The sequence below is a fragment of the Drosophila tropicalis genome, unplaced genomic scaffold, assembly GCF_018151085.1.
Source record: "Drosophila tropicalis isolate 14030-0801.00 unplaced genomic scaffold, ASM1815108v1 contig_413, whole genome shotgun sequence".
Lineage (NCBI taxonomy): Eukaryota > Metazoa > Arthropoda > Insecta > Diptera > Drosophilidae > Drosophila > Drosophila tropicalis.
In genome coordinates this window covers 1,203,168-1,226,474 of record NW_027172877.1, presented here as the reverse complement: position 1 = coordinate 1,226,474, position 23,307 = coordinate 1,203,168, and the positions used below count along the sequence as shown (strand labels likewise).

Below are 23,307 nucleotides of genomic sequence, written 5' to 3'. Positions count from 1 at the left end.
GGCTTAAATACAACGCAGGACTAACTAATAAGATCTACATTTTTTTGACAAGTAAAATGTTTGAAATAGTAAATTCTTTGTCTTTTTTAAACTTTATTACGATCTTATGGAAAACTATTAATTAATTACATAAATAATAAAGTACATGTACAATATATATATATAGATGATTCTTTTAAAATTTCATTTACACTATATTATATATCTACTTAAAATTAAACATGTTGTGCATAGAGTTTGTCCGTTTATCTTCAAGTTTCTTTTTACAAGTAATATCCATCTATATATATGTATATACTATACAGATACAAATTACTCTATGCACTTCATGGACAAATAGAATACTATAAAAATCATTTAAAATATATAAATGTTGCTCTAAAGTAAATATTACTTATCAATATAGTCAATTTCCATAAAGCAGACATTTTTCTATTGGTAAAAATAATGTCTTTCATATTGTATATCCTTTTTTTTAGTTTTTGTTGTGTGCTTTTTTGTTTTGTTTTTTTGATTTGTCTATATAAATTTCGACTAAGAATATGAGTGCTTTGCGAAACACTTAAAATCTCAAAATGTGCCGTAGAAATTAGAAATTTCTACTATAACTTGTGCGAATGATGATTTGATTTGTGTGTGTCTCTTGATTTTGTTAAATCTGCAGTGGTGGGATGCGTTCAATTCTCATTTATGCCTGAAAATGCAGTGAGATGTCTCATTCATCTCACTTCTCATTCTTGAGTGGAACACCCTCTTCTTGGGTTACATCACTGATCTTCTTGCGTTCTGGTGGATTGTTCCAGGGCTGCAATTCACCGGAACCAATGGCCACAAATACCAAAGCTCCTGCAATATAAGTTGCTGCCAGAATCCAAAAGACAATTTGCCATTGATGGAAGGATTTCTAAAAAAAAAAAAAAAACAAAGAATATATATAAATATCCGTTTATTTAACTTTCATTGCAATGGCTACTCACATCGTGATAGGTCAAGGCGCCAACCATCCAAGTGGATAGAAAACCACCAAAGGAAGACAAAGTATTGGCCAAACCAAATATTGTGCCACTGAAGTTGGGTGCAATATCCAAACCGTTACCCAGATAACCGGCAGTGACAGCTCCATGGAAGAATAGGGCCAGAGAAAAGATCGTCACGGACCATGTGGCATCATAACCGAGGTAAACTTGAACAATCATCAAGAGACCAGGGATGACAAGAGCTAAAAGTGTAGCGAAGCATTTTAGTTAGCACACGAAGTAAACTAATTTTAAGTATTTTTAACTAACCAAATGCTGTGAACACTTTTCGTGTGGCTGTGGTACCCAGTGTGCCCTTCTGACGCAGATAATCAGCTAAATAGGATGAGGCGACAGCCATCAGGTACTTGCCCAAGTAAGGCAGTGAGGAAAAGAGACCGTTCTGTAAGAGATCGAAGGGAAATTGCAATAAATAAAGATCTTAGCTTAATTTGTATTTATTTTTTCAACTTACCTCTTTGATCTTAAAGTGCAAAATCTGTGACATAAATGTGGGCAATTGATTGACCACAGTGAAGAAACCAAAGACGGCTAGACCATGGCAAATGATGATGGCCCAAACAGCTGGTGAGCACAGCAAGTCACCCCATGGCACATGGCTGGGACGCTTCTTGGAGGTAGATGTGCCAATAGCTTCCTCGATTTCACGTCTCTCTTCGGCCGAGATGCGTGGATGAGTGGCAGGAGTTTCATAGACGAAGGTAAACCAGCATATAGACCAAAGAAGACCCACAGCTCCAGTCAAATAGAAGACACTAGCCCAACCAGCCACTGAGATCAGATAGCCACACACTGGCATGGTAATAGCAGCGCCCAAAGAAGAAGCTGTAAAAATAGACAAGTTGAAACAAGTTGCCTTTAAAAGGATTTGCATTTTGTAATTTACCCATCATATTGGACATGAATTTCGAACGCTCCATGGGTGGAATCCAGACAGCAGCCACCGGATGAATGGCTGGCCAAGATGCGCCCAACATGAAGCCCAGAACCACTCGCACTATGATCAAGACCACATAGTTGATGTGGGCGGCCAATGGTGTGATCAAAGTCAACAGACTGGCCCACAGCATGGAGTGTCCAAAGACGCGACGACCACCGATTAACTCAGCCAATCGGCCGCCGGGCAGCTCGGTCAGGATGTAACCCCAGAAGAAGCAGCCCAGCACAAAGTTTGTTTGATATGAGTCCCAAGGAAAACGTTCCTCGTAGACATCGACGCCATCCGGCGATAAAGAGTCAGATGAAGTGCTGTTTGTTCCATTGACCACGCTGGTGCTATTGGTTTCCGTGACATTTGGCCTGACCATATCGACAATGGCAATAGTTAGATTCACTCGTAGGGCATAGTTCAGCATAAAGCCGAGCATGGTCAGCAGATTCAAGACTTGGCGGCATGATAGGGCGTCTGAAAGTGAACAGCAGATTGAAGAATTCGCATTAGATTACTATCGACAACTGGGTGGGCAATCCACTTGAAAGCGGTTTTCAATTCGCTCACTTCAAGTGTTCCACAAGTCAGAAATGATTTAATGCCCATTTGTCTGGGTCTTAGGTTAGACATTTGAAATTCCCTCGTGGAATATTTCCATTTCCCGTTGCCATCAGCAAACATTATAGAACAAAAAAAAAGTACACAGAATCAGGCGAGCGTGCCTCCCGAGTCTGATAATCCAATCCAATTATAGAATCTCAAGTTCTTTTTTCAAAAAAATCAATAAAAATTACCAAAACATTGAAATATTTTTATATTTCTTAATAGCTCCATAATCTTTAACTAAAACAGATCACTGCTAAATATTACTTAGATAACCTTTTTTGGTTGATAGCAGCGAAATCATTAAATGATATTGTTTACGCAGAAATAAATTATATATTTAAATCAAAAAATGTTTTCCTATTTATAAAAGAGAATTTCCAAATAATTATGATTGCAATTCTTTGGAATCCTATGCCAAAAAAATTTTTTAAAGTTTTTAACTTAATTTTTTATAACAACTGTGCTTAAGGTAATGCTTTGTTCAGGTAACTAACTGCTCCCAAAAGTATGCTAAGAACAAGATTTTGTCTCTTAAATATGTAATGTGAAGAGTTAACATATCTCAATGCTAAGCCGGTCCTAAAAAAGGGATGAATTGGATTGAAATTGTTATTTTAATAAAATTTAAAGCGCTTTCTCCAAGAATTTCCTTTAAAATTCGAGAAACATTTTAATATAAATTGTATAGAGAATAATGTAAAATTTTTCTGCAAAATGCTAAAATGCTGAATCGAAACTGTAGTAAGAAAAAGGGACTTAGTTGTATTATTTAATTAAGGCATTAAAAATTGTAGGAAATATCCTTCGTAGCCAAAATATACTGATTTATCTCCATGATCTGAATGAAACCAGCCAAATAAGTTCTAGGCCACAAAAGGGCAACAAAAACTAAAATCTTGAAAAATTAAAATAGTTAAACAAAATTTTCAAATCGTAATTTAAGTCATACTAGCTGCCGGAAACATGTTATCTATTATTTTCATTCATTTGTTGTGGCTTATTGAGATAAAAATACATTTTGAAAAGTTTTGTTAAACAGCTTTAAACTCAGATCGAATATATACATATGTATACTTTCTAAGGCCCTTATCTAAAAAGTCTAAAAGATACGGGAGCTAAAAATTGTATGTTATATGGTATAAAGTAAAAGCAACAATCAACCGAAGATCTTTTTCAAGGGTTTTCAGAGTTCCTTTAGTATTTACATTTTGAACTTGGCTGTTCTCATTGATTCTGGCCATAAATTGTATAACTTGTGGCGTCAGGCTAATAAGCCTGATGTAATACCACGTTTTTATTACAATGCCACATTGATCCGACTTTGATCGGTGGGGCGATAAGCGCATTAATTAGTGATATGTATTAATAAACATACATCCACACATACATATGTACGTACGTACATATCGTATATATATATACGTAATACATATCAAGTCAACTGTCAATGATTTGACCTCAATTCTGTATGATAATTGCACATCAATTTGATTTGAGAACTACAGTTCTTTAGTTTTTATGTTCTTTTGGAGTTGTTCTTGTTGTTTTTGTGGGTGCAGCATCCCAACCAGAATGAAGAAACCAGAAATCGGTCGAAAAAGCCAAAATGAGGAGAGAGAAAATAAAGACAAAAAAAGTCATTAAGATGCCTCATAAACACCTGGGGAGTTGGTCGTGGTGGTTGGTGGAACTGTTGTTGTCGCCGTCGTCGTGTCTCCTCTTTGAGTCTTAAGTATCTGTATCTGAAATAATGTCTTGGGGTAGTTATTAAGTGGCAAAGTGCATTGAGCTTGCCAGCGTGAATTCATTTCAAGAGCCATTGAACCCGACAAACAAGCCGCCACAGCAACAACTTAAAATTTGCGCGTGTGCATAAATTTTATAAGCTGCTTGAAAATCAGTCGGCTTAGTTGGCGAAATCAAAACTGCAATATCTTTGTCACAAGCAATTCACAATATACGAGTGCAATAAATCGTGGAGCCCACCATCTTATCAACAGTCGGAAATGCCTCTATAATACTAGACATTTATGAGCTGTTTATAAGTATGTATGTATTATCATGGCCAATGACTAGACTAATCATGATTAGTCTAGTTCTCCACCTGCTAGACACGCCCACCTGTGCTCGTCTGTATCGGCTGTGTCGTATGTACATACATATGTGTACGGACAGGTGAATATTTACCACTCCGAATCGATTCTATGATAATGTTATGCGAAAAAGCATTCCAATTGTGTCTAGACAGACCATCGAAACGAGCTGCTCGCATTCAAATTAGCACGACAAATAATATATACCAAGAGAGTATAAAAAAGCAAATCCCGAAACTAGTCTCATGTTTCAGATTTCAAAATAACCAGAAAAACGTGCAAGAAATATTATATACATATATATACGCTTTAAGCTGAACCAGTTTCATTATGTATAGTCTTACGATCTGGTATTATCGAATTTCTTTTGATGGCATCCATCAATTAGCGCAATTTCTTTATTTTAAGGATTTTCCCAAAATATGATTTCAACGTCATGGAAAATTTTTGGAATAGACTATTTCGCAGATAAAACTTTGCTAATTTTTCTATATACCTTATGACACCTTCTAAATCAATGCTAAGAGAGCGTGTGATTTGAATTATATAGATAAGGATTTCGACTTGTATTAATTTATAACGATTCACCAAAGGAAATGTGCAAATTTATAATTTCTTATAAATAAAAATAATTTCAAAGCCAAAAGGAAGTTTCTAACCTCATTCTCCAGATAACAACTGAACAAGGTCAAATTCGTTTTTCAAGAGGTTTGTTTGCTCTGTGTATAAATCTGTCACTAAACACATAGTTTCTGGTTTAGATTCTTAACTAATTTGCTTGATTAGTCATTTCGGAGCTCATTTGGCTAAAACGTAGAAATTCATTCCCAGAATCGAAACATGTTTTGCTTTGCTTTGGGCCAACATTTTGATTAACTTTTTGGCCTCAAGATGATTCCAAAATGCATACCCTGCCCTGATGGGTCGACAGGGTATATTAAAAATGTAATGTAAAAGGAAATTTATGTCCAGTTCTTATGTCTTACAATCATTTGCGGTTTTAGGAATGTGAAATGAGGAAACTTTGTCCCTTAAAGTATGCAATAGGCTGTCCTATAACGTTATTTAACGTTCAGTATAGCTCTCAAATTAGTTAACTGGAGTCATTTTTTTGCTGCAGGGTATATAGAAGTCGTCTTTCCCTCCACTTAATGGGCGGAACTTTATTTTGTATGTTTACTTTGCAATAAATTATTTGAAGGTTGGAGTTAATGTCAAAACCGGCTAACTATTTGCTTCTTCTTTGAAGCTTCTGCCGGTAATGTCGGCTTCTGGCCACGTTCTAAGAATCTGGCAAAATGTGTAAACATTTACCCGCCCATCATGGAGAAGAGAAACATAAAACAAAAAATAAAAAAAACGGTTGCCTCATTCATGATTTAAAATTTTATTTTACTTTTCGCACTGATCTTTAGCATTTATTAGCTTTCGTTTTGGTACTTGACTTTTTTGTGGATTGAAACAAGTTTGAAATCTTAAGTAAAATTTAAGACAAACAAAAAAAACACCGCAAACAAACATAAAACGATCATAAAAAACAAACATGTTAAAAATAGCAACTTCAAAAACAACAGAAAAGTTAAATGATCGTTAAGAAAACGTACAGAATAAGAGGGCGATGTTTTTTTGAGGGCAAACGTGATACTTAAATTATTTTTTATGGTAATTTTCGAACACTGTCCAGACACACACACACACACAACACTGCGAATCCCAATCAAATGATGCGAACTTGTGTTCGAGTTCACATTGAGTCATTAGTAGAAGAAGCAGCGAATGAAAAGTTCATTGATTTGAACCTCACACAAGTCAAACAAAAAATACACAGAAATTTTTAATATTTTTCGATTTTACATTTGTTAATTTACATTTTGTACTTTCAGGCAAATGAGTTTGACGAACATTTTCGATATTCAGCCGTAAATATCATTTGACAAAGACGCATATCCGGCATATTTCTCTTTTGACGTAGAATTTAATGAGAAAGAAAACTTAAAACATGAGCACTTTACTTATTTTCGTATGGATTTTAAGTACATTCTGGCATATAGAAACAAAGCTATATACATATCTACCTACCTATCTATCTATGCTACATTTGTTGTATCTCTCATTTAGCTTTCATTTTATCTGTGAAATGTCTATTTATAATGTCTCTGTACTGAGTTTTCGATTCAACAAATGCGGGCAATGGGTGTACACACCCACTCTCATAGTCATACTCGTACTCTGAATCGACCTGCTCGATAAATATTCTCATTTATTTTCTCTTGATACATTTCTTTCTTTGTGTATTTCTTTCAATTCGTACGCGGTTCCTGACCTTCAAAAATATGTGCTAAACAAAACAGGGTGTAGTAGTCATTTAGCTGGATGATTGTGGCGTCGCTCTTTGAAATAGTGTGGCTGCATATTCTTACAAAAATAATGCCCATTTAAATATTAGTTGGCAAACAATAATATGTATATTCAATTTGCATAATAGATCAGATAACGCTAAACATGGGGATTCGTCAATCAACTGAAAATTCTCATGTGATGTGAAAATTTTCCATTGACTTGGGTGCTGGCGTTCCCGGCATTATTCTTATGAAATTCTGCAAAAAAGAAAATAAGAAATGCCTCCCCCCATCTACATACGTCATAGCAAATGCGCAGCATTTGTCAAGGTGCCAAGAATCAAGGAGAAACGTTAGAATTGGAAGGCACGCCTAGCCTATAGAAGCTAGCCAAATCACGAGCCCACTTTCCAGATATATGTACATATGTTTGTATGTAGAACGATTTGTTTGGGTTTTACACCCACCTAATTTATTACGGTTATAATTCGATTAGAGGGGAATGCAATAAACTGTTCCACTTGCTATATAAGTCGACTTGCTTATGTACATATATCTACTTTAGGTGTTTGTGTTTGTGATCAATTCGATGACATTGTTGAATTGCCTTCCAGCTACAATTATTGGCTACATTTCCGCTTGTTTTGTTAACTGATTTTCAATGCACAATTAAACGGAACTGGCCTTGCAGTGGCAATTCGTAAAATCTAAACTGGTTCCACTTCAAATAAGTACAACAAACAACAACAAAAAATGCAATTGATTTATCGTTGTCTGGCAATTGTTATTAATTGAATATATTCAAGAATATATAGATTCTTTAATATACATTTTCCTTTTATCAATCTTTTGTTATCACATTAAATGCAGCTGATTGTGTGCTCCGGTTGTGCTCATCTTCTTCAGCATTGTCCTAGTTTCGTTCTCCCATCCAAAAGCCAAAAGAAAATTTCCATGACGGTCGAATCCGATTCAATGAAGAAGCGTGGAAACTTTTCAAAAGAAATTGCACTTGTTGCGCTTTAGTACAAAGTGCAATGGGAAAGAATTCTTCTTTAAGGCATACAATTACAATTTTGTTAACTCATATCAATGGTGAATGGTGAATGAGTTCACAATGAAATGCAAACAAAAAAAGTCAATGATAAGCCCAGACAGTCTATTCATAATGAATCTACACAATTTGATTTACTAAGGTAAAAGAATATGCTCTTAGGAGTCTGTATTTTCAATCAAACATTCAAGTTGTTAACTCATATCTGTCCATATTTAGTTGCGCATCACGTACATTGCTACATTCAGATACAAATGTATCTACAACTTTCGTTTACAATATCTATCTACAACATGCACGTGGTGTGCTAATGAAGGGCGTCATTTGGTTGGCAACAACTTGTTGTAGTTATTGTTGTTGGGATTTTTCATTCGTTAAGCAAAAAAGTATCTGACTGGCAGATACATACACACATTTATACTTTATAGTACAATAATAAAAAACAACAACAAAAATATGCCAAAAGAGGGGCCCGTCACATGAATGGGGGCAAGCATTTCATTTTTACGTCTTTCGGAGGTAATAAAAAATTATCAAAAATAATATTTATAATTCATTAATATATATTTCAATTGATGTGGCTTCGAGTCTAAAGTTTAGTTCAACCATTTAGTTGAGACACACGTCGCAGCTGTAAAGATTATTTAAGTATCATATTTATTAGTTCTATGTACATAGTTCTAGGCATATCGCCTCAGTCTGGGGGCTTGACTATACTTTCATCTATAGTATAGTATTTGTGTACTTCAAAAATATAAATATTGCTGACATGAGAAGCTATCGCTACTCAGACTGTTGTGGTCAATCGGTTCAAAGTCAGATAGTCTTTGTCTCCCTGTCTCTCAATCGTTTGAGATTAATTTCGACAACATTCTTGAACTTTTTGCTTAGCTCAAGTCGATTCGAAATGCGCAGTGTCTAACCACATGTGTGTATATAGTATAAAGTATGCCATATTGGAGCGGAAATAGCAAAATATAGACACGAGTATGTAACAGACCATAGACCAACTACTACTCACTTATATTCACGATCTTATCAAGATCGCTGGGGCATTGTTGTTGAAAGTTTCAGTTTCATTCAATTGACTTGCTTCAAACTGCACAAACAACTTCAAGTTCCAAGAAATTCATTTACTTCAATTAAAAACAATTTGTTTTCTTGTCTTAATTAATGCATTAAGAAAAAGCAACAACAACTGCAACTGAAACGTGTTTAACTCTGCTTTAATTGAATAAGATGAGTTGCTAATAATGACATTAATTATACCCTTGCAGAGGGTATTATAAAATTGGTCAGATGTTTGTAACGCACAGAAGGAGACGTTTCCGACCCCATAAAGTATATATATTCTTGATCAGCATGAGAAGCTAAGTCGATATAGCCATGTCCGTCTGTCCGTCTGTCCGTCGGTGCGTACGCGTTTTACTCAGCCATCTTAAGAGCTATCGGGATGAAATTTTTTTTGGGAGCTTTTTTTTACCCGGGTGAGATAAAGTATGAAAATCTTTGGGATCGGACTACTATATCATATAGCTCTGGAACAAAAATTTTTGCAAAAATTGGAGTATCCCCATGAAATTTACCAATATAATAGAATTTGATATAAAATCTCAGATCCCAAAATTTGACCCTGATCGGATAAATAGAACACAAGTTACAGTCTGTATAAATCGGTTCAATCGCTGCCGGCAGCTCTGCTTGCTGCCTACTACGTCATCATCAAATCAACAGAGCACATGCATACACACACAGACGCAACGCTACATAAACTGTATGTGTATGCGTGCGTTGCTTTGCTTAGGGAATGAGGGAAGAAGAAGAACAAATTGTACATAGTATGAAGAGTAAAATTGTTTTGTTTGTATATTAATGAATTGAGTTGCAGAAAACAAATTTTGAACATGTGAAACTATTATTGTCAAGGACTGCAAGGGTATATAAACTTCGGCATAGCCGAATTTAACTTCTTTGATATTTATACCCTTGCAGAGGGTATTATAAAATTGGTCAGATGTTTGTAACGCACAGAAGGAGACGTTTCCGACCCCATAAAGTATATATATTCTTGATCAGCATGAGAAGCTAAGTCGATATAGCCATGTCCGTCTGTCCGTCTGTCCGTCTGTCCGTCTGTCCGTCTGTCCGTCTGTCCGTCTGTCCGTCTGTCCGTCGGTGCGTACGCGTTTTACTCAGCCATCTTAAGAGCTATCGGGATGAAATTTTTTTTGGGAGCTTTTTTTACCCGGGTGAGATAAAGTATGAAAATCTTTGGGATCGGACTACTATATCATATAGCTCTGGAACAAAAATTTTTGCAAAAATTGGAGTATCCCCATGAAATTTACCAATATAATAGAATTTGATATAAAATCTCAGATCCCAAAATTTGACCCTGATCGGATAAATAGAACACAAGTTACAGTCTATATAAATCGGTTCAATCGCTGCCGGCAGCTCTGCTTGCTGCCTACTACGTCATCATCAAATCAACAGAGCACATGCATACACACAAGACGCAACGCTACGTAAACTGTATGTGTATGCGTTCGTTGCTTTGCTTAGGGAATGAGGGAAGAAGAAGAACAAATTGTACATAGTATGAAGAGTAAAATTGTTTTGTTTGTATATTAATGAATTGAGTTGCAGAAAAGAAATTTTGAACATGTGAAATTATTATTGTCAAGGACTGCAAGGGTATATAAACTTCGGCATAGCCGAATTTAACTTCTTTGATATTTTTATCATAAAATACTTTATTAAAAAAAAATATCAAAGAAGTTAAATTCGGCTATGCCGAAGTTTATATACCCTTGCAGTCCTTGACAATAATAATTTCACATGTTCAAAATTTCTTTTCTGCAACTCAATTCATTAATATACAAACAAAACAATTTTACTCTTCATACTATGTACAATTTGTTCTTCTTCTTCCCTCATTCCCTAAGCAAAGCAACGCACGCATACACATACAGTTTATGTAGCGTTGCGTCTGTGTGTGTATGCATGTGCTCTGTTAACAGATGGTGACGTAGTAGGCAGCAAGCAGAGCTGCCGGCAGCGATTGAACCGATTTATATAGACTGTAACTTGTGTTCTATTTATCCGATCAGGGTCAAATTTCGGGATCTGAGATTTTATATCAAATTCTATTATATTGGTAAATTTCATGGGGATACTCCAATTTTTGCAAAAATTTTTGTTCCAGAGCTATATGATATAGTAGTCCGATCCCAAAGATTTTCATACTTTATCTCACCCGGGTAAAAAAAAGCTCCCAAAAAAATTTCATCCCGATAGCTCTTAAGATGGCTGAGTAAAACGCGTACGCACCGACGGACAGACGGACATGGCTATATCGACTTAGCTTCTCATGCTGATCAAGAATATATATACTTTATGGGGTCGGAAACGTCTCCTTCTGTGCGTTACAAACATCTGACCAATTTTATAATACCCTCTGCAAGGGTATAAAAAAAACTGCCATACAATGACGAAAAGAACAAAACAAAAACAAAAACGTTTAAATCATTTACTGTCTGACTAATAAACTTTTAGCAGTTAAGTTAGTAGGTGAATACCCGTATTAGATAGTCTGGTTCTGTAACTAAGCCATCAATATGCTTTTATGTGCTTTGTTTAACAACAACTTGGCTCGAAAAATGTATTTTTAATAAGTCGATTTAGCTAATTAAATATTTGTTTGTAATCAAATAAGTTCTTATGTTTCTTCCGCCAATTCAAATCATGTTTATAGAAATTCAACTCAAATATTTTATAGTTACTTCAATAAACTTTGGTTAAGACCTTTCATCTGATTTCAGCTTCAGGATTATGTATATGGGTCTTTTGAAAAAAACAAGCCATATAAACATCACCTTAAAATCCCATTAGCATTCAAATTAAGTTATTTTTTTTAACATTTTAGTTTCGAAAATCCAATATAATTGAAGTCTCGTTAGTAGAAATAACATTTTTTTGCACTAAAAACATGTCATTGGAAAATAAATTTGATTTTAAACTAAAAACATATCTAAAAGCTTACCAAAAAATTGGTCTAAGTCCATTAAAATAAATTGACATCATTTAAATAGCCCAAGTACATTAACTCTTAATGACTAATAGGAGTAATTTATTGTTATATTTTTTAGTAGATTAAGTCACATGACTTATGTCTAATCCTTTATGCGATAAAAAATGTTCAAGTCCTTATTTATGACTTCGAGACACGATTTGAAATACATTTTTTGCTGGAACATTAACCTTAACCTTCAGTTTTACACAATAAATCACTGAATCATGCCTTCCTATATGCATTTTGATTAGTGGGTTAGTCGCTCAATGGCTTGTGGGTGTAAATTTATGCATTAAATTGTATAATAATAATAATAAATGTAACCGATAATTGTAAATTGTGCATTAACACATTGGAGAATGCAGTAGACAGTATTTGCCATGAATCACGAGTGCAGGACACAGGGTAGGGCAAAATTTATGTGTGCAGATCGTGTGACTTTCAGTAGACGGCCAAAATTTGCATTCAATTATGATGTGCTAATTGGCAACTTTAATTTTTTGGTTAGCAATTCATCACCCCCGCCTCTGCCGCATTCACTCTGTCTATCTGATTGTCGTTTACTCACGGGGTCGGCATGTGCACTCAGGCATTGCGGCAATAGGCCCCATTTCCCGCCCTCCCTACACATATTTGTCTGTCTGCTATTAATGTGCTAAATAGCTCAAAGTCTGAATTAAATGTTAAATACAGTACTCAATCAGCTTTAGCTTTAGCTGATATGACTATTTCACAAATTCACAAAATTTATTCCGATTTCTATACGAAAACGTTAACGCGCATTTATGTTTTTTTTTTTTTTTTTTGTTGCGACAATTGAAAACTTTAATTGCGATGGTCTAGCAGTAGACCATGAACCCAAGTTTTAGACTAAACTAGCTAACTAACTTGGGCTCAGTTAGCGTGACTTTGCTAATTTGTTTGTCTATCTATCTATATATAGGGAGAGAGTGAGTGAGAGAGAGAAGGATGTATGTCATAACAATAGCGTCATGGGACAAATTGCGTATCTAGTTTTAGGTCACAAGGTGCGGGCGTCTTTCCTCAACGTCAGAGTCGAAGGAGTGCCACTAAATACATGTAATTATTTGAAGGAACAGCGACCTCACGGCACCTACCAATACATTCCCACATTTGCATTTAGAATCAATTGATTTGTAGTAACCTCAATTCAACTTGTCATCAACTTGACACCAATCAAAACTGTCAACCGAAAGAGACATATGGGAACTGGCCCCAATGGATCTTCATCATCATCATCATCAATTTAGCAAACTCTGCTAAATGATTGACCATGACGAGCCTTCGGTTCTATTTCATTGTATGCCCAGCGGTTATCGTTCGCGTGGAATCGTGGAAATAACAAAAAAAAGGGGGGCTCGGCTTTATAGCATTCGACAGTTGGCGTAATTTGATATGAACAAATGATAAAATATAAATAAAAAAAACTCAAAAGTTACGGACTTTGTAGTTAATCTAGAAATTTCCGAGTGGGTACTTACTTCTTATTCTCTGCAGACCTCCTCCCTCTGTATTCGACATGTTGTCTCGTCTCTTTCTGCAAATGGAAATATACCGAAACGAAAAATTTAAATTAGAATTGGCACTATATCTTCCGATATATGATTTGTGATACATATGATAATGAATTCCCTTCCTTTTCTATTTCAAAAGTTAATGAAAACTTTCAGAAAGTCCCCCCCCATTTGATATCTTATCTCCCAAATGTCTATGTCTCGTGTTTGTACTCAAACGTGCCCGAATTTTTGGCGCCCCAATCACTGATAACAGTAAGAATATGCATATATATACATATAAGGGGTGTCTGGCGTCCCATGACTCAAAGCAAATCTCAGTTAATTATATCATCCACTGGCTGGCTGACTAACTCATTCATAACTTTCCCCCTATGGAGCAGCTAACCAATCTTATCTTCAAATAATGCCGACAGAACAGAAAAGCAGACTAAATATAAACCACTCAACGGAACGGAATCGGAATTAGATTCAATGGCGTAAGCACTAAAAATGCTGATCAGATAAAATTTCAGATTCTTACTTGGCAAAAAATTGTTAAACAAACTGAATGTAAACTGAGAATAAAATTTAAATGTTTCCCCCAAAATGTGTCAAATTGCATTTTCTTCTCTCTTTGTTGCTACAAAGTCATGCTCTAGCGACATGGTTAACCCCTCGATCAATTAACTAAGTCATTAAATGCTTTGGCCAATTTGTTGAGCAAATATTTGTGCGGCGTCTTGGCAACAGAGTGACACATACATATAAATATTTGTATGCATATATGACACCCTGAAAATTGTTATCCTTGCCCGACATGATTAGCCTTTGCATGTTGCCATGTTATTAGCCAAATATAATGAAAAGCGGCATCTGTCAGTCGGTGTGTCAATATGTACTTCCCATGCAAGTGTGTGTGTGTGTGTGTCTTGGGCATTGACTATATATTCTCAGAGTGTATATACATATGTACATAGGTACATATGTTTTCTATGTGGTCACATGCAGGAGGCGATTTTATTTGCTTTCTACGTTCATACATAAAGTACGTCATCTGGTGACTCTACCAGCCTATACTTATACATACATATACACACTTGATTCCATATACATACATACATATGCCGAGTAAGTAAATGTATTTGCTTATATTAAATGCCAAAATAGAAAATAACAAGGAAAAAGAGCAACAACAACTTTTCATAGTCATTGCGCGGCATTTCTCGCGGTTTCCTCTCACATGTTTCAAAACGAATCGCAAAATTGTTATTTTATCGCCAAGTTTTAAAATTGATAACTAGACAAAGATATGAAAAACATAATAAAATAACTTTGTCTGTCTTGGATGTTTGGTTTTACAGTCATTCAAATTTCCCTATTGCCGCTTGAAAAACTAACAAACACTTGAAATAATTCAAGTAACGTCTTATCAATAATTAAATTAAGTACATTTTTAGCTCCGCATTTAAAGTATTTTTACGTTTAAATTTTAGCCTTAAACAAATTGGTAATAAATAAAAAAGTTAGCTCATTAACCTAATCTACGAAATGTGGCAACAAAATTAAAAAACTTTTTCTTAAAGAATATATAAATTTTTTTTCTATAAAACATCTGCTGTTAATATCTTTATATAAGTTTAAAATGTTTTTTTAAATTATATAAAATTACTTTGTACAAATTAACTTAAAATTTACAAGTTTAAATTAATATTCAAATATAGTTAATTGATTTCTTCATGCAAAATTTATAATTTAAAACACTTTGAGACTAAAATTTCTTTTTACAACTTTACAAAAATGTAAAAACACTTTAGAACAAATCTAAAACGAAAATCTAATTATAATAGGAATAGGAAAATATCATGACACTTTAAAGATTTAGTTTCTTAACTATTTTTTACACTCATTATTTAGAACAGAGAAAAATGAAATAAATTGTAAACTGTAACACAAATGAATTAATTTTCCAATTCACCAAACACTTTTTCCTGCCTTATAAGTAAATATTTATGTATTTATTTATTTATTAGGTTGACGAAACCCACCTTGCACCTGACGTCAACAACCACGACTAGGTGTAAATAATGTAATTTATTTAACTTGGCGGTAAATTATATAATTTGTTTAACACACGCCGATTAACAAACTGTATAATTATATTTATTTACAGCGATTTGCATTCAACACCAACGGAAACGCGCTCGCCTCAATATATATACTGATGTATGGATATATATTTTTATATGTTTTTGATTTTGTGTTTAATATTCTTAAATGGTTTATAAATTTCCGATAATTTATTTTTTTAATGCCACCAACCGCAAATCGAAGTCGCCTTTAAGCGATCAGTTTGAAATATTTCTTGGAACTAAAGTAAATTTAATTTTTAATTTATTTTTTGGTTTTTCTTTTTTCTTTTTTGGAACAGCTGCTGTGTTAGACAAAAACATTCAACGCATGCGCAGGCAATTCAACTTTTCGAATTCGAACACAAGAACTGAGATTTATTTTTGGATTTGGTTGGCTATAAACGAATATTTCTTCTGTCAGTTGCCGCTGCTGTTGCTGCTCACTCCGACGACTGTTGGAACTGAACTGAAAATGTGGCCGACAGCGGCTTTTTCTTTCCTCGGCAAGCGGGCAAAAAAAAAAAAACCAAAATGAAGTAAGTAAGTCGTCTCGCCGACTTCAGTATACCGAGTGACGAATATGTATGTCTATTACATTCATTTCATATGCCTTCTCCTAGCCTACGGCCACCTCCGCCCTGTGGACCGCATAGTGAAACACGTTTTTACGATTGTTTAGTATATTTTTACTCCGATTTGAATAAAATTCGGCATGTTGGTAAGAATGAGTAAGACTAATATCTGTTTTATTCTAAATTAAAGATCCGGAAGTGGTTGTGGCAAAAATTTTAAACAAACAAAATCTGTGCGCCTGTTCTTAACTAATTTGCATACCAAATTTGGTGTATTTAGTTATGTTAGTCTTTGAGAAAATCGGGTTTATTTAATTGACAGGAACGAAAGTGGGCGTGGCAAAAATTTGAAATAAACTCGATTACTGTACACACTTAACAAGTCTACATACCAAATTTGGTGGCTACAGCTCCTATAGTCTCCATGGTCTAGGTGTTCATACAGACGGACGAATAAACTGGCAGACGGACAGACAGGCGAAAATGGCTAGATCGACTCGGTTGCTAATGCTGATAAAGAATATACATCCTTTATAGGGTCGGAAACGCTTCCTTCTGCCTCTTACATACATTTTGTCGACTTAAATATACCATTTCACCATATAGGTACATGGTATTAAGACAACAACACTCAACCAAGCGCCGACCGTGGCAGAGAGAGAGACTAGACTGAGACAGAGGCAGAGACTGCGCCGCAGCGTTGGCAGTGGCAGCACTTTTTTTGCAGTTTTTGCACAGTGTCACCAAAATATAAATCTCACAATTGACATTTATTAATGAATAATGATTTTTATGAATGGAATAATCTAAAAGCCATTAAAAAACATTGCAAAAACTAACTAACTAACAACTAATACTACGTGTATAGGGAGATGGAATAAAGGATCTTTATATTAACCCAATTTCACCTGCTCAAAAAGTATTCTCGAAGAGGTAATTTTGAGTTCATTAACCATTTAGATAAATTTGTATTCAATTAAAATTTTTTAAATATTTTATTAATAATAAATCGTAAGAGCATTCATTATGAGATTACAAAAACCTTCACCTGTAAATTATTGGTTTTTCGTCTTTTTTAAGGTCTGTGTGCGTCATTTATTTTTAGTAAACCTGGCAAATAACTTTAAAAAAAGCAATAAATTTCTGAAAGACCCTTACAGCGAAGTCTTTCCAACCTGAGAATATTGATTTACGACAATTGACTTCAATATTCCAATTGTCACGAACTCAAAGAGAGTCCAACGATAATGATAATTACAGAAATGCGCACATTTAGGTGTCGGCAGATTCACGATTTACTATATAGACATTTTTTAGATAAGTTTCTTGGGAAATTCGTTTGCCGGGTTTTATTTCGTTGCAACAAATAATAGAGAAAACCAAATAAAATCGATTTTTTTATCAGTATTTACACAGTTTATGGGAGACCATGTCGAATGTCACATTTCCTATGAATTTGGTTACACTGTGCAGTGTCTTTGTTGTTGTGGGATGCAAAATTTGAATTCTTGCAGCGTTTTTGTTTTATTTTTATGAAGTACCTTTTCCCCACACAAACATACATATGTATATCGGTATATAGAATACTATATATCACTTTATAGATTGTTTTCTTATCGTTACGTTTGTGTGTGTGTGTGTGTCACTTCGATTTTAAAACTGCAATTATCCCACATCCATATAATCTCATCTGTTGTCGATTGAGATGATAATTAAGTACGCCGCACAATCAGTTGATATATGGCAATTTATAATTGCATATTGCATTACAGAATATAATGTGTTTTTTAGGTTTTAGGTGCACATCCGTCAATAGATGGGATTGTCTCAAAAGGAGAAACGTGTCCATCGCTCAACCAAACTGGGCCTGGCAGTGGCCCGCATGCGTTCGTCAAAGATCGGACAGAATTTCTCTGGGAACTTTACTTGCAAGCACTTCATGACCGTTCCGGTGAGATAGTAACGCGATGGCCAACGGCACTCACAGGGTGGTATACAGTAATTGCATCGTGTGTCCATGGCCAACCATTTGCTGCGACTCATACTGACTGCCGGGGCCAAGCAGCTGAGGCGCCAGGGCAGATGATTATCCCGCTCCGTCCAGTCGCAATCGCACGGCGGAATGCAAGTGCGGCACATGACATTTTCGTCCATATGACTCTCGACTCCCAGCTGCTCCACCTTGGGCTTTTCGCACTTGAACATGCTATATCGGGGCACTTGTCCTATTTTTACGGTGCATTTGCGTTCCCTCTCCCTACGCAGCCACATATCCAAGAGATCCCAGTGATCCAGATTCGGGGATCTCTTGCTTAGCAGCTTCATGCGACGATACAAATCCGAACGACGCACTTCATCGTAATTGATCCCCGTCTGGGTGTGAAACAGTAAATACAATTCGTTGGGCTTCTCATCGGGCAGGGAAATACTGTGTGACCAACGGGTCAGCTCAAAATGAAAAAGCATTCGAATGCCATAGGCTATGTGACGTATATGATCGAAATCCTTGATATTCATGGCCGACAAGGCGGCAGCATCGAGTAGAAGCAGTTTGCGACCCCAAATCATATTCTCGCGGAATGTGTTCTAGGCGAGAATTGGAAAGGGAATTGTGAGGAAGGGAATTGCATTACATTGGGCGCAATATCAAACCATATACTCGGGATAACCATATGACTTGATCCAACGCCTAATATCCATATCATCCCATTCAAAAACCGATGACAAGGGCAACTTATCCACCGCATTCACACACAGCTCCAGCAAACTGGGCGGCGAGCATCGAAACTGTATGGGAACATCATCGAGATTAAACTTTGGAGAATTCTTAAGGAAATCCCGGCGTTGAAACTTAATCGGCGTTACATCATAGCTAATCTTTTTCTTAAGTTTCTTAACCAAAAACTTTGTGTCCGCTATGCCATATAGATACGGCATCTCCGAGATGATCGATAGATTAGATAGTGTATGAGACTGTAATTTCAGTGAGTAATAGTTTGAATAATCTGTTTATAAATAATCTGTTTATATAAACTTTATATGGATGTCTCTGTGTCAGGCTTACTATGTCTAAATCATCGATTATCGATTGATTTCTCATATTTCAATGTTTTCCGTTTTTGCAGTCACGCTTTGTTTAGCTGTTTCGTAAACAAAAAAAACTCTATAGAAACTGTCAGAATCTGGCAAAATCTGAAGGTTACCTCTCAGTCCCAGTACCCAGTGCTCAGGTAGAAGCGGGTGACAGAGCGGCGTATGGATTCTATGCGGGCAAAAGGTGTTTGGAGAAAACCAAGCGACAAAAATGCAAACCAAACGGAACATCTGTCCATCATTTTGCGGTAATCAGCACATGCCACTAAATGACTTATTGCCCAGGTAGGCTAACGGTTTCCTTTTTCAACTAACGCGTTTCAGCGTTTGTCAAAACATGGTCAAGGGCATCGGCATTGGCATCAACAACTTCAACTTCAACTGAAACAGTGTGAGCCGTTTGTTTTTTCATCTTTTTCGAGAGAGTATGTATCTGGTTATTAATGAGTGGGCTTTGGGGCATTTGCCTTTTGGCTTACGGCTTGTGAGTCATTCTCAACGAGTCTCACGTGACGGTCGATTTCTCTAGGTGCGGGGGAATTTTTATTATCTCTCTCTGTCTCCCTCTCTCTTTTTATACTTTATTTAAACACGTTTATTTGACCGTTTTTTTTTAATATTATTTTTGGCAATCTAGCAAAACCTTAATAAAGCCTCATCAGGTAGATGTTTGTATGCTTTTTGCCTTCATTAACATTCGAGTGTCAATTTGATGTTTGTTTAGTTTGATTTTTTTCTTCATTTGTTTAATTTTTTCACCTTAAATCGCAATGACACCTTAACAGAGAATGTCGATATATATTTTGAAAATTTATAATACTATTTATTTACTTTATTAACACTTGAATTTGTAAAATTTCGGAACTAAGTGTTTAGCAGGTTTTTGATTGGTATAACACCTCTTAAAAATGGCGTGAGGTTTAAAATAAAATTAAGCTTAGATAATTTGGTATGTGAGAAAAAAAGACTTTACGTTTAGATCTCACAAAGTTTTACCTAAATATACACACTTATATATTAATAGACATTATTTCAATTACGAATCCCCAAAGTATTAACAGAAGCGGCTAATACTCTAACCCTATTATTCAGTTTTGATGCAAGATTTTGACGACAAATCAGTTAAACAAGAATATTATTAAACTTCTTGTTTATAGTTTTGTCACACTTTTGTTAAAGCTAACGAAAGACTTAGCCAAATAGCATCCGCCTTTATATGGGAATGTATAAAGATCAGATCCTTAAAATCATCTGGAAAAACTTTAAATTATAATAGACCCAAAGGCTTATACAAAAGGACGAGGCTAAAATTTTTGTCTTTTTGTGAATTTCATAGAACAAGTTTTTACTTTTTATTAGACAATTCAGCCATGTTGAACTTTGTAGACCCTTGCGAGTTTTTGTATTAGTCTCTTCCTACCTGCAGGTAAGCAAAGGGTCGGATTCTACCTAAGATCGGCCTACAAACAACACCCAAAACAATATAGCGATTTAGAGATCCTTAAGTGTGTCCTTTGATGATAATCGATGGGAAACAAATACGTTTTCAGCAATATTTTTCGGGCCGGCGTCTTTATTAGTGACAATATAATGTATTTTATAACTAATGTGGTTTGCTCACCTGGACGCTCGTCTGGGAGCGCGGGGGACAAATCCCTTCTGGATGGAAGGTCCATATGGTCCGTCTGCTGGCCAAACCTGGCGCGGGTTGGCTGAGAGCGGGAGGGCCGAATCCCTTCAACCGCTGCGTCGAGATTGGACTAGAATCGACTGGCTGAAAGTGAGTAAATAAAGAAATTGTGCACCATCTTGGGTGGTAATTCTCTTATTTGTTCGTTTCAGCTTCTGAGCTATGATCAATCTCGTGCAAGAGCTCGTTTTCGATTTGCATTTTTGAGAGTTGCTGGTCATCAGTATAGGTTATTATGTATTTCCCCAGGCTTGAGCGGAGGCAAGATTAGCCGCTGGATCTGGATTGGTCCTTTATTCACTCTTCTATGTACGCTCTAATACGTGTTCTTAAGGATATCGTTAAGGCTCCAACAAAAAAAGAAGTCTCTTGTCAATGATCTTAATCTCTGCGGTTTGATCTATTCAAAATCCAAAAATTTTCAAAATTTTTTGATCTAGAAACAAAATTTCCTGCTTGTTATCTGACGATCGACTATTTAAAGTTTATGAAGTCTGAAGTGGCCTTACAAATTCTTTTTCATTTTGTGTAATTCCTATAAATTATTCGAATTCGAGTTTTAAAATATAGTATAAAGAGTATATAGTAAATCGATATTTCGAAACAAACAAAAATTTGGTGGCATCTTAATGAAAATGAAACAAAAATTCAATTTGAGGTTCGCCCTTGATATTTTTTGGCATATTAAGGAATACTAAATAAAATTATATTTGGGGACCTAGGTATCCTGGGTTCGTCCTTTACAAAATGTGAATAAGGGAAACATTGGTCAGAGGTAGGTGGAAGACAAGTTCATCAAATAGTTTTTCTACTGTCTTTCATTTTTATTTGTATACTTTTCAACTGACTTTATAGAATACTCCAGCCACATCTTAGACACATTTCACTTTCGTTTAATGTTGGCCAACGACGAGCGACAGCATGAAAAATGAAAATGATATGACCATGTAGGGACACGGGCTGTTGACTTCCAACGCACCACATTGGCCGCTTGCAATAACCAAGTTAAGGAGGCAACATAATAAATGAAGGTTCTATTTTTGTAGACCAACTTGAATTACCACAGCGGCCACTGGCCAACTGGACGACAACAACATGCAACAAGTTAGACCCAAAATAGAAGCCATCATCATCATCATCAGAAATCGCAGCATGGTCATTATGATGTTCTTATAGACGGGAATTGGGATGGAGCTTGACCAAGTTGTAGGTATCTAAATATGTACACTCACACACACACACACACATACACATACATACATACTCGTGGGACATGAAAATTAAAAATGCAAATAAATTGTTAACGTTAAACGCGCACAAATTCCAGTCTGTTAGCCACTTGAGGAGGCCACTTCGATCACGAGATTTCACATTGTCCAGACTGCCGACTACGAGGCTGGGGCAGAGTTTGCGCCAGCGACTGCGACTGCAGCAGCGGCAGAGACGCGACGAGCCTCCTCTTTGGAGCTGTCAAGTGCGTACCCCAGTGTGTGTGCGTGTGTGTGCACATTTCTTAGTTACACTGACAGAAATAGAGTGGTAGGCTGCTAATCAATTTTATTTGCCACATTGCCTTGTTGGTCCAAAAGCATTTTATGCCTAGGTCAGCCCACTTTTTCCCCCCTGATTATATGGCTCGAGGCATTTTAATTGATGATACAGCTTCACTTTTTGTATGAAGGTATGTTGTAGTTGTTGTTGTTGTCTCTCTTTATGATTATTGCCCTGGCCTGGCTGTTTCAGCCAAGTTATCAGCGGGGTAGAAGCTGGTTTTCTTTGCCAAGCCCAAGCAGCAAGTGTGCTCTAAATTTGATGGCCTTTTCTTCAGATCTTTATGATGGGTCTCAAAGATGGCCAAACGAAGTGACGTGCTTAAAATTAATGACAATCCTTAATAACAACAACAAAAGTAATTTCAAATTGAGAATACAAAAATCAACTCTATGCAAATGAATCGCTGAATTCTATTCTTTTTGATGATAAATATAATTTGAGAATTAAATCAACATTTTCAATTCATTTTATGAGGAATAAACTCATTTATTGGATTTATCTAAAAATAAAAAAAAAAAAAAAAAAGAAATCTCGTTCTCCCCGACGGGGAATTGAACCCCGGTCTCCCGCGTGACAGGCGGGGATACTAACCACTATACTATCGAGGACGTTGAAAA

The 23,307-nt window shown here is 35.8% G+C and overlaps 2 protein-coding genes and 1 non-coding gene across 3 annotated transcripts; all 3 read right to left on the bottom strand.

Annotated features, from left to right (window-relative positions):
• Window positions 1–73: 73 nt before the first annotated feature.
• LOC137573634 (sialin) lies at window positions 74–15,877 on the bottom strand. Its single transcript, XM_068285611.1, has 7 exons — window positions 15,698–15,877; window positions 13,638–13,693; window positions 1,924–2,442; window positions 1,492–1,862; window positions 1,287–1,419; window positions 978–1,219; window positions 74–904 (listed from the first exon to the last, which is right to left on the bottom strand). Exons 2-7 carry the CDS (start codon window positions 13,675–13,677, stop codon window positions 725–727), a joined length of 1,485 nt encoding a protein of 494 aa, XP_068141712.1. The 5' UTR covers window positions 13,678–13,693; window positions 15,698–15,877; the 3' UTR covers window positions 74–724.
• A 2,205-nt stretch (window positions 15,878–18,082) lies between these two features.
• LOC137573603 (uncharacterized) lies at window positions 18,083–19,361 on the bottom strand. Its single transcript, XM_068285561.1, has 2 exons — window positions 19,006–19,361; window positions 18,083–18,939 (listed from the first exon to the last, which is right to left on the bottom strand). Exons 1-2 carry the CDS (start codon window positions 19,288–19,290, stop codon window positions 18,181–18,183), a joined length of 1,044 nt encoding a protein of 347 aa, XP_068141662.1. The 5' UTR covers window positions 19,291–19,361; the 3' UTR covers window positions 18,083–18,180.
• Window positions 19,362–23,226: 3,865 nt separating this feature from the next.
• TRNAD-GUC (transfer RNA aspartic acid (anticodon GUC)) lies at window positions 23,227–23,298 on the bottom strand. Its single transcript has one exon. It is a non-coding gene; the product is annotated as a tRNA-Asp (tRNA).
• Window positions 23,299–23,307: the final 9 nt, after the last annotated feature.

Coding starts and splice junctions, on each gene's coding strand:
- LOC137573634 (XM_068285611.1), bottom strand. CDS start 13,677: ATGTCGAATACAGAGGGAGGAGGTCTGCAGAGAATAAGAA. Junction 2,443..13,637: donor AGGTCTGCAGAGAATAAGAA/GTAAGTACCCAC, acceptor GTTCACTTTCAG/ACGCCCTATCATGCCGCCAA. Junction 905..977: donor GCGCCTTGACCTATCACGAT/GTGAGTAGCCAT, acceptor TTTTTTTTTTAG/AAATCCTTCCATCAATGGCA.
- LOC137573603 (XM_068285561.1), bottom strand. CDS start 19,290: ATGCCGTATCTATATGGCATAGCGGACACAAAGTTTTTGGTTAAGAAA. Junction 18,940..19,005: donor ATGGTTATCCCGAGTATATG/GTTTGATATTGC, acceptor ATTCTCGCCTAG/AACACATTCCGCGAGAATAT.